Here is an 18,478-nt window from a genome sequence, read left to right as displayed (position 1 = left end):
TATGTAAAAAGCATCTGGAAAGCTAGAAAATGCATTTCAGAACCACATACAGGATGTACATACTATATGTGTACACATGGTGGGAAAGCCACAGAATGACATTTAATCACATTACATTATGTTTGGCTGCTTCTTTGCCCCTTTTAATTTAGGCCTAGTTTTAATAGCTCTGTCAAATAAACAGGGTAGCATGTGACAGTATGCCACACCAGCAATTTCCACACCTGTACTTCATACAAAAGACACTCATGCTGATTTTTCCAGTCTAGACACAAACAATTACTAACATCTGAATGCTTGAAAACAGAGGAAATAAACAACTGTTAAGATCACGTTGGAACTGATGGATGTTTCTGGAAGGGATGTAACAGGGAAGTAAAAAATAAAGACAGAATGAGGAACTCTATAGGACTACGTGTCATTAACATTATTGTTGTTTCTCCACAGCAAAGTATTTCTTTTCTATTTAAGTATAAAGCCTTTAAATTCAACCTATTTCACATAACCTGAATATTTGTGTTTTAGAGGCATCATTCTAGAGTCTAACATCAAGGATGGTGGTGTCGCTCAGATCAAGCTATGAAGCAACTGAAATAGCATTGTGAAGGATACATAGATCACAGCATAAAGATTACTGTCAAGTTATTAGTCTTGAAAAAGTTAATAGCCCAGCCGAATAAAGGAAGTATCAAACTTCAGGAACAAAGAGATTACAGTTTAATGAGCCCTAGTGACCACAGGAGGTCATCTTGAATTTAGTTGTAAGAGCAACTCATATCTGTGAACTACTACTGCATCAGCTACTTTTTCTGGAAAAGGAAAAAATTAGGTAAACCTTAATTTTATGTGACTACTGACATGATATCAAAGAAAAGCTACATTTAAAAGAAAGCACACTGATCACTTTAAATAAACTAAACTGAGACGTTAAGTAACACTAGATTAGCTTGGCAACAAAACCAATACATATTAAACACATTTATCTAGTTTTCAGATACACAGGAATATCATTTACTCATAATTATTCCAGAAAGCTGAGCCAGTTGTAACAACCCAGTTTCTCTTGTCACCTTAGTATAATTAAATGCAGCAATATCTCCAGATTTTAGCATGTACCAAACATTAAGATCTACATTTATTTATCTCAGAGGTTCATGATTTATGCCCTCTCATAAATTAAAAGTCATCGCTGCTATAACAGTCAAGTATTTAGCTCTAAGAGTGCTAGCAGGCATAATAGTTTAAGTACTTCTCCAGAAGTCAATCAGGGTATCTATACAACAGATGGGAAAATAATTTCCGAGAAAACTGACACTGTTTGTAAAACCTGAAGTGTTTGTGAGGTTTAATAGGTATTTTCTTTCTGAAGCTAGTAAAGCTATTTCTTGCCATATACAGAGTATCTAGAATCAACTAGTGGTTATAGATTCTTTACTGAAATATTGAAATAGTATCATGAATGCTTAAAAGATGGTGTTTAGTTTGTGTAATCACTGGAGAAGTATGTTTGTCATTAGTGTTTCCCACTAGAAATACTTTAACTTACCTAAATAAGGAATACAAGGAGTCATCTTCAAGCTGCTGATATAGTCTCTAAGCCTTTTGTAATTATCTTCTTTACTCATAACATACTCCAGCTTTTCAAAGGTGGCTTTATCCTTCCGACTCAATAACTAGGGGAAAAAAAAAAAGCAAAACCAGATAAGCTTAAGTTTGATCATTATGATTTCTCTTTTACCCTTATAAGCACAGACTTCCACCCCCCATTGTTGTTATTTGTTTGTTTTTTAAATATAACTGCTTCAAAATTACAGCATTTACTCCTTAAGGATGAGTACTTGGAGAGTTTACAAAGAAAAGTAGCTATTTTGGCTGTTAAATTTAAAAAATTTTTTAAAAAAATCAACTAGGTAAAACTTTGGTATCCTGGAGAATCCTTCTGAAATAACACAAGTTACCAAAGTCTAATCTAGCTAACATGCATTACAATTTCATGTGCTGTCCACATCTAGAATATTTCAAACCAGTTATTCACTCTGATTATCCATAAGTTAAAATTTCTTTGTCAGATACACTGAGAAATTTTATACCAATCCAGCTTCACAAAAACACAAATTCCAAAATATGTTCTTATTCTTGATTTGAGAGCTGTCTCAACAAATAATTTTCCAAAGAGCAAAACAATGCCATTAAGATGTGATAAATATTTTAAGCTAAACTACAATTTTAAAAACAATGAATGCAGATATACATGTACTTGAAGGTCTGGAAAAGAGTAAGGATTTAATCCACTTTTCTTTGCAGAAGGCATTATGGACTGGACTACAGGCTCTGTATATTGTTCTGCCAACTAGCAATTTTACTTTCTCTTAATATTACAGGAATGTCCACTTGGAATACAAAACTTGAGTCATGCATCTCCTTCATTGTCCATTCCCGCTCCCCGCCACCCCTTCCTCTGACAGAATTAACAGCAACTAAGCTCTTTGTGAGATTGGGAAAGTAACTTAAGATATTTTTAAAACATCTAGCTGAACTACTGCTGCAAAACCACATTAAAGGCTTTATTTTATTTCAGAACCAGAATTTAAAGAAGGGTATAAGATGTTCTTGCTGAACATTTTGGCAGAAGACCCAGCTTCCTTGTCCCAGTCACAATATTTCCTGCTCAACAATGCAAAAATTACAAGGGTCAGATTGCTGAATTTTTATGCATATCCCCTTTTCTCTTTCAGTTAAAGATTAATCTATGTGAACGTGATAGAAGTGAAATGCCCCCTCTGTAAAGCTGTAAATTCACTACTGAAACAACCGCTCTTTTTACTTACATTGCCTGTACTCTAGTCCTCATTAGGATAGCTAACACACCAACAAACTGAACACTGGCTTTCAGAAGAAAGTCACTTTTAAAAGTGAATTGTTTCCCAAGACATACTGATCTCTGACATTCCAGCAATTCATTTACATCTTTAGTTTTGGTTCAATGTTCAGATCGAACTGCACCTCATGTTCATTAAAACTGCAGACATCTGCCAATTCCAGGACAAGGAAACAGTAGACAGGTGTTACTTCTTTCCAGCCACCAGAACATGACATTTCTCTTTTGAAGTTTATCTCCTCAAAGATGGTTCCAGTTTAATCAGCCTAGATTAGCTTGCCTTTAATAATATTCTAAAATATTCTGCCACCCTTTGGTGTCTGGAAGGCTCCTGCAGTTTTGCAGACTGGAAGGCAAGGCAAGACTAACAGATATAGTAATGGCCACAATTCAGACTTGAATGAAATGAATTGTATTTTCCTCAAAACACACTGATTAGCACAATCTTGTTCAAGTCCAATATATCATTTCAGGCTCTTCGAATAATCTCTAAACAAGCTGAACCTGTACGGCTTTCCCTTGTGCTCATAGTGCAATTCACATCATGTCTCCACTTCCTGCATTAATGTAGAAAAGTACAGTTTCTGTGAGGGCAAGTAAGGACCCACCTGTATTTTCTTCAGTTTTGGAGCTACTTCTTTTTCTAAACGATTTTTGATTTTTATTCCTCCTTCTCTTAGGCTCAAAGGATGCAAAGAACCGTAAAGAGATGTATATATGCTGAGACAACAAAAGCTAAGGCTGGTAGTTTACAGTAGCAGGGAAGGATTCAGAGCCTTCCAGGCTGCTCTTTGCTTTCTAATTATATTGTGCCAGCACTGAAGACAACCTTTTTCAAAGGCAAGAAAGGAGAGATGAGGTTGCAGAGTGCTGGCAGAGTGGGGCAGGATTCACTCCCCTAACTTCAGATGTCTAATGATTATTTGCTTACATTGCCCAAGTCCTAGCTGGTCATCTAGACTTCCTTCAGATTAAACGGAGAAAAGCAGAATATTCCATTCTGTTGTAAGTACTTTCTTGGAAAGGTTCATAATTCTTTTAAAGTTTTGAACAGGGCAAATCACACATCAGAAGTATTTATTAGCCTCCGGAGTTCAGAGGGTGTGCAGGCAATGAGCGAGAAATTTCAGACATATTCAGACATACCGTCAGAAGACATGAATTCCATCTTTTTTAGGAACATGAGATTACCAAGCAAATATTTAATGGCTCCTTTCAACTCTAGATTCCAACCATATAAGGTGATTATTTTATTTTTTTTTTTTTTTTTAGGGAGTGAATACACTTGCGGTTATTTTCCTGACTTTATAAGTCAGGTTGATTGCGGGTTGCTACAAACTTATCTCAGAAAAGGAGAGCAAATCTTTTCTTACTGAAGGTTTTGGAAGGCTACTGTGTAACTTACTCAAACGACTTGGAGACTCAAATAACAGCTTGGTGTGCCTCTTCACATGTCTTTTCTTGCTTTTACTATACAGAAAGCCAAAGCCTTAGAATTGCTTAAAGAATTTATAAACTGAACTTCTAAGAGAAAGACATCTAAGTCAGTTTGCAGCGCACACTGCTAGGAGCTATCCTGCAACTTGAATTTGCAAAGGCTTATATAAGATGATGAAAAGCATAGACTCGCTTGGGATTATATGAGATATCAAACCCCTGCAGAAATGTGGGAGAAGTTACCTGGCATTTCAAGAGGGTGGAAGAGGGGCAAACTTTAAAAACCGATACATATGCCAAGAGCACACAGATAATCCTCGTCAGTGTGAACTCAGTCTTCTGGTTGACTAAGCAGGAAAAGAAACTGGGGACTCCCAGTTCTGAATGGCATAATTATGGTAGTAACCAATATGTTTATATTAATATATGGTTATAGTTGACATTTGTTTCGAGTCATGCACAGAAAAAAAAATAATCAAATTTGCATTACAGTTATGTAAAACTGTTGAGGCATTAATTCATTGACATGACAAAACCAGAAAACCAGAAGTTCCTCTTGAGATCATTTTGAAGTGTTAACTTCATTACGATTTCCATAGAGAGATTTTTGGTATTTTGAAACAATGTCTGTCTTAACTGTGCATTTGCAAAATGTGCCCAGAATTCTAGATGAGCATCTCAGCAGGAGTGAATTATATTCAATATTGGTAACGTTTAGCAACTGAACAACATTATCATTCAGTTATCAGACAAAGAAACACTTTTTATAACATGTGAGGATGTGTTGATGTGTCTTTAGTGAAAGTTTTTAGCTCTTTTTAATGATCTATTTATATGGAACCCTCACACGGGAGTATTTCAGTCACCTGATTATTTCTATCACACTTGAAAACGTCACAGTTCATCTATTTATACAGCTGGATAACTACACATGTGTGGCTGAATCAAGCACAGTGTTTTCTCAGCTCTGAGGTATCAATAAGCAAAAGTAATTCCTAATGTTCTTCTGATCAAGGATACAACTACACAAAAATAATATTAATGCCAGTCAAGAAACAGATATCAAATAAAAATGTTTCCAAAGAACGCCATTCTTTCATAACTGTACGAAAGCAGATGTACAAATATACTGTGTAATGCAGTTGTTATAACTGAAAATAATTCTGAAAACACTGAGGAAAATTGCTAGGTGAAGCTATCACTCAGAGAAACTACAAATCTCTTTATGGAAACTGAATCAAGAGTTTCTGGACGTCTGCTCTCCATAGGAAAAAAAATTCCAACAGTATAAACCCTTAAATGATTAAAGTATGACCCACTTTGGCATTCATAATTTTCCAGCAACTAGATACAAAATAGCTTCTGGCCAAATTAGCAGCCTCTGCATTTAGCAGAATCTGCAGGGAATTATTTTTCAAAGGAAAATATTTCCATGCCAGAATGGAAAAAAAAAAAAAAAAAAAATCAACAGGAAAACCATAGACTTAAGAGGCACTAGAAATATTATGTACACAGTACAAGAAGATTAAAAGTATCTGTAATAATTATTGCATCCTTGAAAACAAGCTACAGAATGTTGTAATTTCATAAGAAATTAAAACCCCTCCGTTGTCCTGCTGCTCACTTACCGCCCACGTTTTAGTCAGCCTGAAGATTGGAGCACTCTGTAGGCCTGACACAACTGCCATAAGAGCATGCAGGTTATTCAGCTCATACAGTTTCTGAGGACAAAAATATAAACAATAACAATAAACAACATCCCAAGTGCTGTCAATAATAAATACAGAATAACTAACAATTCAAAAATGACAAAATCTTGCATGTTCCAAAATGCAGAGTTAGTTACAGAGAACTGCTGTGCACCCAGACCACTTATGGCACCTCCTGATTTTTCATTACTGCATCTACACAGTTTTGGATTAGGCTATACTGGCTGCTTCATAGTCCAGATAGAGTTCTTAAAAAAAAATAAATCTGTGTATACATACATCTTGGGACAACTATCAGAAGGGCCAGAAATTTTCTGACCTTCAAACCCAACAAATTCCTTTCATAGCATTCAATAGAATTTTCAAACTTAACATGCCAAAAAGGATAACCCAGTTGTGAATGATGTAATCATGGTAGGATTTCATATTGTAAATGCATTTGGCACCACAGGTTTATATATCTACCAAGGCTGCGTCAAAGCACCCAAAAAATATTGTTGCAGGATGAAATCAAGCAGGTAAATTTCAAAAAGCCACATACTTGGAGTACTTCTCCCACTGAAAGACAATTTCGGGGGTATGACAACTAAAACTAATGAGTGGAAATGAAATGGAAAACAGAAGACATCAGGGTAAAAGAATTTTCTTTAAAACTCTCTACAAAACACTACGCATAAGTGCATTTTCTTACATATTTGGAATTTCCCTCCTCTCTTTTTTTTCTTTCCCTCTGTCTCCAAAACCATCAATCTGTCTTGGCCAATTAACTACTGGTACTGCTGTCGCAAAAGCTTAAAAATGATCTGAAGAAAAAGCTGTTCCTTAAGCTCTTCTGCAATATCAATTATTCCAGTAGCTATAAGCACCCAGAGATCTGAACTACATTCAAGAATTTTTGGTGGAACACAGACAAACTGAGGTTTTACCCCTACCAAAAAGACTTTGATAAAGAGAAATGGATACTCAATCACAGTATTGTAAATCCTGTTTAACCCGTTTGGAAAATTCACCAGGTAGGTTAGGATTCCAGCCAGAAACATAACACAGTTATATAAGGAACTCTTGCCATTCAAGAAACAGTGGAAATCTTTTTTCCTCCTTGAAACTCAGCTTACCCAAGTTTTCTTGATTAGAAGGTTTTTCATGAGATAACAGGACAAAAAAAAAAAAAATCAGACTAACTTGATTCTCAGTAAACGCTGAATATCAGAGGAGACTTTATATTTGGAAGGCCAAAAGCAATACTGTAAGGATGGTTTTCCAGCTAATAGTTTTGGAGCAGGGCAAATGATTCTCTCTCCACTTAACACACTGCTAGAAAACTAACAGCCTTTTATAGAACAAAGTCCTCGTAGGGATTACTCAGAAATGCCACATTCAATGCTCGCTGTCAGGTCACCTTAGTAGCAGCTTCAGTCTGGGTGCGCAGTACCCTACGGTTCCAGCGTGTCTACTGACAAACGAGAGTCTGTCCACACCTACTGAAGAAGTGTTTCCCTCTCCTAATCCTATTTGTGAGTATTCTTTAGTAACTGTGTGGAAAGGGCAATCAATATTTTGTGGGGTGAGGTGGGGGCGGTGTGGATATTTGTCATATACCATAGTCTTACTATTCTTCCAAATAGCTCTGCTGGTGTTTGTCCCTGCACTTACACAACAACCCTTTTTTCCACGCCCTGAATCATCCACAAACAAGGTAATGAAGTTCACTATCCCAAAGAACAGGGTAGTTGATTAAAAATGAAAAAGACTTTCCTAGCTGCTGCCAGTGTTGAAATAGAAGTCACTGCCGATCAGGATAGTCTGGGAACTTCAGCGGAATGAAACTATTAAGTCCAATTAGTTCATGCATAAAGTAATATAGCATGAGATACCATTAAAGGACTGCTAGCTATACAACAGATAGCTAGTCGTCAGCACAAAGAATTCACTGTAGAGTGGATTTACAGCTTCTCTGAAAAGTTAATTAGTGTGACCTCTGGCACCAAGCTGCTTTGATAATAGCTTTGGTGTAAACAGGAAATCCTTCAAATGGCACTAACTGCACTTAACTTCATGTTACCAGCCATATGTAAGCAAAGCCAAGATAATGATACAGGAAGTAAATTAACAGATATAAGAGACCCCATATATAATTTCTTGCTTTTTGTAATTGTGACTTTTGCAACTCACAGGTAAGCAAAGCTCAACTAATTGTTAGTCTCAAACCCAGCAGCATTTCAGCAGACGCTGCTGTCTGCAGTCCACCGATGCCATCAGGCACGTTCAGGGTGCTGTGCCCAAAGCAGAGCCTACAACACCCCAGTGTCAGCACGTCCCGGCCAAGCACTAACCAGGCCTGACCCTGCTTGGCTCCCAAGATCAGTTCTGCACTATGATCGCTACAGGTGAACCTTCCCCCTCCTGTGGAGGGACACGGATCATGAGGCAAATTTTTGTATGTTTGTATTTCAAACAAAAAAAACAAGAACTGATTTTTAAAAATACATGAGATGAAGGTACATTAACTCACCAGATATCAAAGGATATTTAAGAGATATCCTTAACAGTTTATGACCACTGCATGATTATTGAGCAAAGCCTGGGGAATCTTAAAAAATCTGCTTGCTTTGCCCAAAATTTATAGTCAAATCCCATAGAAGTAAAACATTACTTCATTAAAAATGTGCATATAAAGACAAAGAATGCATTTGCAAAATTAATACCAAGGTAATTACAAAAATTTAACATCTTTTTTTGCAGGCAACCTGAAGTGGTCGCAGAAGTTAGCTGTAGTAACAGCGAGCCACCTTCTGACAGCAAAAACTTCCCTCTCTTCACGCTACAATGAAGAAGTTTCATTCTGTTCGAAGGGCCAGGACTCTGGTTCACCTACACGTAAGTCAAGGTTTGCTGAGCCTTTTCTTACGAATGTCAGTCCAAAAGGCTTTCAGGAAGATATCACAGGATGAGAGCTCTAAAATGTTTGAGTTCAGGCATATTTTTGAAACAATATTATTAGGTTGGTATTATTCATGCCACAAGTAGAATAAGAGATAACAGATCCATCCCTTCCAAAAGTAAAAGCAAACACACAATTTCTGCATCTTTGCATTTCCTCAGTTAAGCTATTTTTTTGTAAACAAAGGCTTCCATTTCAGGACTCTGCTCTGTCAGTATTTCTGACAACTTTGTTACATGCAGAAGCCAAACAGCTATTCAAGTCAACAGATACAACCACAGCTAAATCAGGTATCAGATAAATATTTACTCATGTGTATTTTTGAACTGACCAACTGAAGTATAGGAACTTCCATCACTGTGAATCCCACACCCCTCACACTCCCATTCAAATTCTTACCTTCGCAGTTTTAATATAGTGACTCAAAACTTCAGCTCTTATTTTTAAGGTCTGTGCATGCAGAATCTCTCTAACGACCCAGAAGCTTACCTACAAAGAAGAAAATTTGCCTTTTTAAAATACAGAGCTTCAGCATTACACTTTTAATACTTTTATGTCATGAGTAATACATTAAAAGTCTCACAGCATTCAGCTTCCATCTATAAAGTTGAATACATATTAGAAGATGCAAATGCTTATGCTATAAAATCCCAACCAATATAAGCCAGATACTAATAAAAAAAAACCAAACCAACCTTTCTTTGAAGTGTTTTGCTCTGTTATTCTGTTCATTCTTACCCAAGATACCTTCTACCATTATATGGTCAAGCAGTTGCTTAAATCAAGTTAATAAATCCAACTTATATTTTATCTTGTTACTCTCTTCACCTTCCCCATTTCACAACTGGCAGCCATGCATTTTGTTGGAGAGTGCATGTTCTGGTGCCTGCTTTTCGCAGTCAGTGTGTGGGTGGCTAGAACTTGGCTTTGTAAAATCTGTCACATCAGTTAGTTGTGTACAAAGACATTGGGATCTGTTTTTCCCATGAGGAAAACTCTTCTGCCACCAGCACATCTCAGAAAACCCCAGCAGAATCGGTTATGTACAATCTATGCAAACTGACTCCTTTTCAAGCTAATTTTGAGGATGAGCTCTCATAGACACAAAGCAAATGGTAAAAGTCTCAAACTTCAAAGTTCTCCCAAGAAAATCAAATCATGACAAAATTTTATTAAGAAAGTCTACAAAATTAAGGAATATAAAACCTAAAATTGAGTTATATCCTTTGGTTTTACTTTTCCACAGCTTCAAAGCTGCACTATCCAATTCTCAGATGAGTTGAACAGCTTCAACCACAGTTCATTGACATTTCCAAATTCTCAATAGCTCACAATAAAAATAATCATCAGACCGGTATCACCTGAACAAAATTGGAACATAAGGTAGGAACCTCTGCTACAACTTAGCATTTATCTTTTGTACTGGTGGAGTCACCATCTCTGGAGGTGTTTAAGAAAAGACTGGACATGGCAGTTAGTGCCATGGTCTAGTTGCCAGGGTGGTGTCAGGGCAATGGTTGGACTCGATGATCCCAGAGGGCTCTTCCAACCTCATTGATTCTGTGATTCTGTGATACTCTTACTGCTGGCTATGCCACTTACCTGCTAACACACAGCACGCTACCATACTCATTTGTTTTATAAGATTAACTTCACTGTTATACAAAAATCACTGTTATATTCAGTATGGTATGAAGGATGGTTGCTGCATTTTGTAGTTACATGAATTTCTCATAAAAGCAATAGTTTGAAAATGTTTCATTAACATGTCTAAATTTTAATCTTTTCTCTCCTCTGCTCCCCCCACACCCTCTGCCCTCATACACTTGAGCACAAAGAAGAATGATAGAAAATAAACACCTCCATAACTGTAAGAAAACAGTAGCAAAGAATTAGCAAGTGGTAACAAATGCTGTAGCTTTTATTCGTGTATTCACTACAAGTTCGGAAAAAATGAACAATTAGCAAGATATAGCCTGATTGCTACTTATAAAACTACTGAAAACAGTGTATCAAGAAATGTATGCTCTCACACGTAAACATCTTTCAATCTGTCACGCTGCTTTGATTTTTAAGTGTGGTGCTAATACTGCATATGTATTCAGGTTCCTGCCCAAAAATTTAATTAAAAAAATGAAATATCCTGTTTATCCCATTTCACTTTGTACAGAATAGCCTGAGAAGATCTGCACCTCCAAAATGATTACATTTTCAGTGAAGTCACAGTGATCTGATGAGAACTGGGATGTCAAAACACAACAGCTCTTTGGAAACGGAAAATGGAAGAATTACCAAAAAGCCACAAAAAACCCCACAGACATCTTGCATAACAACCGCTTTCCTTTGGTCTGTTTGTCTAAGGCTGTATTAGCCAGGAAAGAATTAGCCACAGAGCTCAGTTTTCTTTTTCCTTTTTTCCCTTTTTTTTTTTAAAAAAAAGCAAAGTATCTCCAGATAAACCTTGTTGCCCTGACAAATATAAAAAATGGTTCTGTGCAAACAGCATTACTATAAAATACATAAGTACTGAATACATAAATGCTAAAGTATTTGACAGTACTTCAAAATATTGTTAAAAAAGTTAAATCTCAGTCTGATGTCCTGCTGTAGTTACACAGCTTGAGAAAACCAATGTTTCCCTTGACTGATGAATGAGTTTCTAAGGAGATGCTTTCCCTTTGAAGATCAATGGAATTTAAATTTTTAACATAGATTTTTGTATCATAAAGAATCAGGTAGAGACTACTACTACAGGTGATGCTGTGCCTTAAAATCCCAAATCTCTTCAGTTTTAACTTAACAGAGCATCGATGTAGCAGCAGACTGGCTTGTGGTAAGCCTGACTATGAAACACTTGCTCAGAATACAGAGCAATGCTTGATCATTTTAATAAGGATGAAAAAACAAACAATTTACTATGTTGGCCCTAACGTCCACAAAAGTTCATTAGGATCACAGTGACACAAGCACTGTGCTGCACAAGTACTCTTGTTCACTCAAGGAAGCCTGGTTTCTGTCCCAGCCCCAGCCAGACCCAGTCTCAACACTTTCAAGCTCTTTCAGGAAAAACAAACCAAAACAAAACCCAAAACTTTCTTCCAAGCTCAGAGCCATCCAGTCCCTTCAGTGACACAGTAAGCAGGAGATAAAGAACTAAACACACTTCTTCTCCACTCCAACCACCTCCACTTCTCTTCGATGTGTTTTTACCAGCATTGACATTGGTTTTTGGTTGGTCTTGTCTATTCCCTGGTATCTTTAGACAGCAACATAACCTAATGTATTCCAAATACTGAAAAAAAAGCAATTTAAATAAACCCTTTTGTTCCAACAGGCCACTTTATTTTATCCAGGTTTGTTCTTCACATAAATCATACATATTAGTTCCATACATGTTTTGTGGTTATTTTGCTTCAAGTCCTCTCTCTCTGCATTTAAATGTCATTATTTCTCACACTGTCCCACCAATATTAATCAGTTAGATGACCCACAGCCTTTGGCCATCAATGCCTTTGATCCCAGTTCAAGACAGCATTTAACCCTCGACATCTATTTGTGCATTTATATTCTTCCCTATTAAGGTAACCCAGAAAAACATGCCTAACTTTTGAACAGAGCTTTTCTGGAAACACAGAAAAGCTTTTTAAATTATCCCATGTTTGCCTTATTTGAAATACTAATTTTGTTACACTGGTGCTTTTAAGTTCGTAGTTGTTGGTTCCAAAACTAATTGTGCTTTCTGTGCTAACTAGTAGATAGGCAAATTCAAGACTCTCTCACGGAGTTTCTGGATTGTTCTTCCAAATATCTGTTAAAAACATTCTGATAGGCTACACAAAAAGCATGTAACGTATAACAGACAGTACTGACCTTGCATCGTTACAGCTAAGGTGGAATTCCTGTCGGCTTTTGTTTTGTTTCCGAAGGAAGCACACTAACCTCTCCCCCACCTCATTTTTTGATTTCTGATAACCCTAGTAAAATTTCACTATCACACTTCACTGCAACTCAGCAACACTACAATATTCAAAACAAACTACTTCGCCTACATTATGTCTGCATTTGGTTTTTAAACAAAAAAAAAAAACAACAAATACAAAACCAAACCAAACCCAGTTTCACAGAGTAAAACATAAAATTTGCCTTTCAAGGGGGATCTTTTGCTTTAAAATTGTTCTAACGTATTGAATCTACTTAAGTTTCTCTAGTATTTTAAGCTCTGTGGCAGCACAGTTCCACTCTCATTTAAATAAAAAAAAAATCTCAAGGAAGAGGTTTGTAATACAGATAATCTTATAACCAGGAGAGCAACTGTTACCTTCACATAAACTATGAAACATTTTCATATCAATTCCTAACTCCAATACTCAAAAAATACATGCCTCTTGTTTATTTGAAATTTATGATAAACACTTATTTTCAAAAGGTAGATGGATTAGTAAGTAGGCAAACTTGACAGTTCTGCATTCTGACAGATTTACCAGTAACAACAGTAACACACAAACGTACAACTAACTTTCAGAAGCAAGCTGAGAAAGGCAAAGATCAGAGTTTTTAAGAAGTTATGTAAAAAAATCACATATTTAAAAGCAATACTTAGTAGTACTTGTGTAGATGTATGGAGCACCACGTAGCAATGCATTCTTCAAGAAAAAAAGAGTCCTGGCATGGAATGACTCAATTGATTTCTCTTCCCTGAACTCGATCTGGTTTTACAGGCACCACATATAATTATCACATAACTAATGCTGGAAATACACCACTTCATTCTCAGTGGACTGCAATCAACTGCACATAATCATTACTGTTTCCAAAATGCTATCAGCAGATCAATCTGCTGTGAAGCAGCTGTTAAGTGATTTAATATTCTCTATACTTACAAAGTGAGAGCTGTTCATGGTTTTCTTTTGGCAAGTTGGGGGAAAAAGGAAAGAGACAGACACATATTGCAGGATTTAAAACCAGTGAAATTTCGAAGGTTAACAAAAGTTTGATGAAATGTATTCATGCCTGATAAAGCCAAAAGTTGCAATGATTTCCTGATTACTTATTTTAGGTCTAAGCACTAGAAACCCCCAGGTAAGCGGGGCAGGTGCCCAACAGGAACTACACCCTGCTGAACTGAACGTCAAGAAGGCAAACCAGGCAAGGAAAATGAGAATTGCTTACTCCACCGTGCCTGCTGATTCCCAGCTGCCACTGCCTATCCCATAGGAATTCTTGGGTTTCACTGCTCCAGAAAGGATGGTGAATCTAAATATAACATTACTATTGGAATGGACGAGTCCTCCGCAATGACGCATTTGGAACCGTATGCCCACACCACATCAAAAGTCATCCAAAGTACTGTCTCAGTAAGTCAAAAGTTGAGGTACTAACATGAATAGGAACCTGTGACTGAAACAATACTTGCCCCTTTTCCCTCCCCTCTCCGGTCCCACTACACAAAAGTAAGGCCGATGACTTTCCCTTGATGCCAGAATAAAAGCTGATGCAAACTTCTTGGAAGAGCTTCTTGCAAATGGTATGTCCCTCAGCAACCAAAGCTGCATGCAGCAGTTTCCAAAAAAATTGGTTAGAGGCAAACTAATCCAGCTTCTGAGGAGATGTTAACTAGCTAGACTTGTTTCCTCTTTATTACCTTTGACTCTTCAAGGCAGAGTTTCTCCTACAGGCTATTATGACTCCGGTATCAATGTTTTTCAAACCTTTAAGAGAGCAGAAACAAAACGAGAGAAAAAAGAAATAGGGAAGAAGACCTATAAATGCCTTCAAATCTTTTGGCTTTAAATAGAGTCCAAGAGACAGCCAAAGTACTGCCACATCCGAATGTGATGGTGCTGACAATGTGAAAAACAGAAAGAGAAGCTACTTGTCCTGTTCCAGGTGATTTAATGGTGAATTGCAATGGCTTCAAGTACTTCCTGGCTGCCTGTTAAAAAAGGACCTTTTTCATTTCTTGGGAGATACTCAGTGGAATAGAGCCTCAAACTGGCCTGTCTTGATTACAGGGTGACTGCACAAAAAACTCACTGGCTCGGCAAAGACAAGCTCTAGATTTCACCACTGTTCTTGTTTCAGGAGTGTCCCAAGGACAATTCAGATTACTGGCAATGTGATTTCTTTTAGACATTAAAACCAGCAATAACAGGCATCTAAGAAAGGGAATCTTCTGTAGCAGTCAATGCAATGTCTGAAACAGAGCAGGGAAATGAAAGCCAGGGACAGATCCTGTCAGACGGATAGATCTTCACTGGAACTTAAAGACAACAGAAAACAAATTTCCAAGATATTAGGAAGGCTCTTAAGAAATCACTAGTAAAGATATTCTCAGTGCAGGAACCTGTCAGTTGACAGAGGGGCACATCCAACTTTTACAGCTGTAGAGAAAGCACATGAATGGAGTGAGGCTTAATTACAAACCTAAACCTTATGACAAGAAAATTTGCAGCTATATTTGTGTGCATACCACTATATGGAATGTCTATACAGCAACATCCAAAGAGAACCATAGATTGCCTGTCATGGCATCAATCTTAAGGCTTATATATTCTGTTCGTATGTTTACTGCTCTTCTGGTGTTCCCCAAAAATAAGCTACAGAAAGGGAAAGTTCATAAGTAAGTCTTAGTCCCTTTCTGACTGCATAATTTCTAGCAAGGCCTTCAGATGCGAGCAATGCTTTCCAGGGAAACAGGACCACCAACTACTGTGAAGAAATGTATTACTAAATGGCGGGTATTCCTAGCATCTTATTCTCCTCATTGCCTTTGTTGTACGCATATAGTCAGTTTTGTATGAATTTTTACAAAAACTTATAACTGAAACAAAACCATGAATATCATCCATCAATTAATAATCCAGTGAACAGATTTGATAAGTCTTCCACATAGTAAAATATAGAAAAATCCTTTAAAAAAATTAAAATCTATAATGGCCACAAAACCAAAAAGTCATTAGGATGAATAAGAAGGGGAGACTTCAGATAGGATTACAATAATAAACTAATGGGGTTCTGCTGGCATGATGAAATTCCTATATGTTAATCCAAAAATACTGTATTTAAAAGTTTTCTAAACACTATTTAACAATAAAGTTAGCATTTTAGCAACATTTAATATCTGTAACAGCTACTTTTAAAGTACAGATATCTCCTCCTGGTTCTGGCCAGCTGTGCAAGGAAAACCTTCCTTCCCTCTGTCCTTAACATATTTTACAGGTCAGACATTTTTAAACAGTGATTCTGTAATGACAAATGGTCAGTTTGCAGACAGCTGACTGGTTATTCCCATGATAAGGTTTCCTCTCCTTCCTTCTTGTTACTAAGCATATTCTACCAATTCTTTAATATGTCTGAGGCTGACTTTCTGTACAGCCAGTTCCTGCAGTTCTTTAGTACATTATACAATAACAAACGAGAAGTGAGGTCCTCGATGAGGTACGCTGCCTAGCATGGCCCTTACTACAAAAACACTTCTGAATATTCAGCAAAAGGAAATGTTTCTTTGAAGAAATAACTTACATGAACAAACAAGGCAGAAACAGGCTTCCTGGAGAGGTGGTCAACGCCACAAGCCTGGCAGTGGTTAAGAGACATTTGGACAATGCCCTTAATAACATGCATAATAATAACTTTTGGTCAGCCCTCAATTGCTCAGGCAGTTGGACTAGATGATCATTGTAGGTCCCTTCCAAGTGAAATATTCTATTCTATGACAGCAAACTTTGGAATCACTGGCATATCAGTCATATTAGTGCAAAAAGTATTAGTGTAACAGTAGCCTCAGGCTGGATATATAGTCCAATAAAGGAGCGACTTCAAAAGCTAGATCAGGGAAACTTAACTAGATACAACAAAAAAATCCACCAAACCAAAAAAACAAAGCCCCAACCCAACCCCCCCAGATTTCAATAGATAGTTTGCAGTGTAACATTTTCTCTTAAGTCAAGAGGAGAATCAGGCAAGCGTCCAGAACCCATGCCCAGACGAGCATTTCAGTCATTAGAAGGTTAAGAAATAATGTAAGTGTTGTCCATGAGAAGAAATAGGATTTGGTCATATCCTGAATGTGAGCAATAATGGAAAGTGAGAAAGTACAGAACAATTGATAGAAAAAAAACCTGAAAAGGTTATAGAGGTTTGGTCTGAATTTTAGATGATTAACAAAGATGTCTGTTGATCCGAGACTGGGCACAGAAGATAGGTCTGGAATAGAGCTTGTAAGTTTGAGACATTATTAAACATTTACAAGAGGAGAGATGAGGGTAATAGAATGACTTCATCTGAAATACAAAACATGGCATTACATTAAAAAAAAGCATTACAGTTTTGAGACTTGGTTGGCTAACTACATAGCTGGAGTCCTACAGCTTTAATTATGGAGAAAGCTAAAATTCTGATCTTATTTTAAAAGTTGATTTTGCACAGAGAAATTTTTAAGTCAGAAAGCCATAAATCTCAAATGCACTACCTGAAAAATTATGCCAAATAGTTAAAGAACAAGCTTGGTACAGTAAAATTGTTTGGAATTTTTAAAGTTTGCCCAAAATCACCTTGAAAAGGTAACCACACCGACAAAAGGCTTATATTTCTAGGGACAAAAACATCTATGTGGAGCAAAAGACACTCAACTAAACACAGAAAGAAATTATATCTAATTACTACTCCAGCAATCCTGTATGGTAAGCCTTTAATCTGTAATTATGGTTCTGTCTTTACATAAAGAACAGCCAGCATTTATGGGGAAAAAACCCCACTTAATATTTTCCTGTTTCATCAGTAACTGCTATTTAAAACAAAACCACAGCTATTTCTTCAGTACCATTTTGGTCTTTCTGTATATCCTGAAGATAAGGAACTCCTTAGAGCAGATACTTTAAGTTTCCAAGTATAATCAGCCGTGTTCAGTAACAAAGTGATGTGCCAGAACACTTAATACCCCAGACTTTTAAAATGTGTACACATAATGACACTGGAAAAAACTAACTCACGTGATTAAATCTTCTGGTGAAAGCAACAGCATTTGGTGCAGAACTGTATTTCTCTTTTTTATTCCAGCCACAGCTTGCCAGCTCCTGGGAGAACAAGGATGTAAAGTAATTTTAAATTAGTGCATAACACATGTTCAGAGCTAAAAGCATATAGAGAGACGAATCTTAAAAGTTTTAAAATAACTTAACAGAGCAATACTACATTGAAGTAATAAACATATAGTTACATTTCCTGACTTCTTCTGTAAATTGAGATTCTACAAGTGTCATTTCTGAAATGTTTCGAATTATTAGATTTTTACAATTCATCTTTCGTTGAATTAGGGACTTTTTTTTTTAAATCCGTCTCTTATTAGAAACCAGTGAAATAACTCAAGAGCCATTTTGCTACCACAAAAAACCCTGCTTTAAATGTGAATCTGAGCTAAGGAGAACAGCACGTTCTTTTGTTTTTAATTGCTTTCTGAAGATACTTAAAGTCTAAGATACACCTTGTTAACTCAATCTATACACGTCCCATTAT

General features: G+C 36.8%; 1 protein-coding gene across 3 annotated transcripts in view; it reads right to left on the bottom strand.

Moving 5' to 3' along the window:
* Positions 1-18,478, bottom strand: part of RALGPS2 (Ral GEF with PH domain and SH3 binding motif 2) — a 117,020-nt gene that overhangs the window by 58,783 nt on the left and 39,759 nt on the right. For all 3 annotated transcript variants that reach the window (XM_068416863.1, XM_068416861.1, XM_068416862.1), the window contains exons 5-8: positions 17,956-18,039; positions 9,365-9,454; positions 5,944-6,036; positions 1,547-1,673 (exon numbers count right to left, since the gene is read on the bottom strand). In XM_068416863.1, the coding sequence (XP_068272964.1) occupies positions 1,547-1,673; positions 5,944-6,036; positions 9,365-9,454; positions 17,956-18,039 (394 nt within the window). The remainder of the gene's footprint in view (positions 1-1,546; positions 1,674-5,943; positions 6,037-9,364; positions 9,455-17,955; positions 18,040-18,478) is intronic.

This window comes from Nyctibius grandis, chromosome 21 (assembly GCF_013368605.1).
Source record: "Nyctibius grandis isolate bNycGra1 chromosome 21, bNycGra1.pri, whole genome shotgun sequence".
In the NCBI taxonomy this organism is placed as follows: Eukaryota; Metazoa; Chordata; class Aves; order Nyctibiiformes; family Nyctibiidae; genus Nyctibius; species Nyctibius grandis.
The sequence above is the reverse complement of the archived record's forward strand: the minus strand, read 5'-3'. Positions and strand labels throughout refer to the sequence as shown.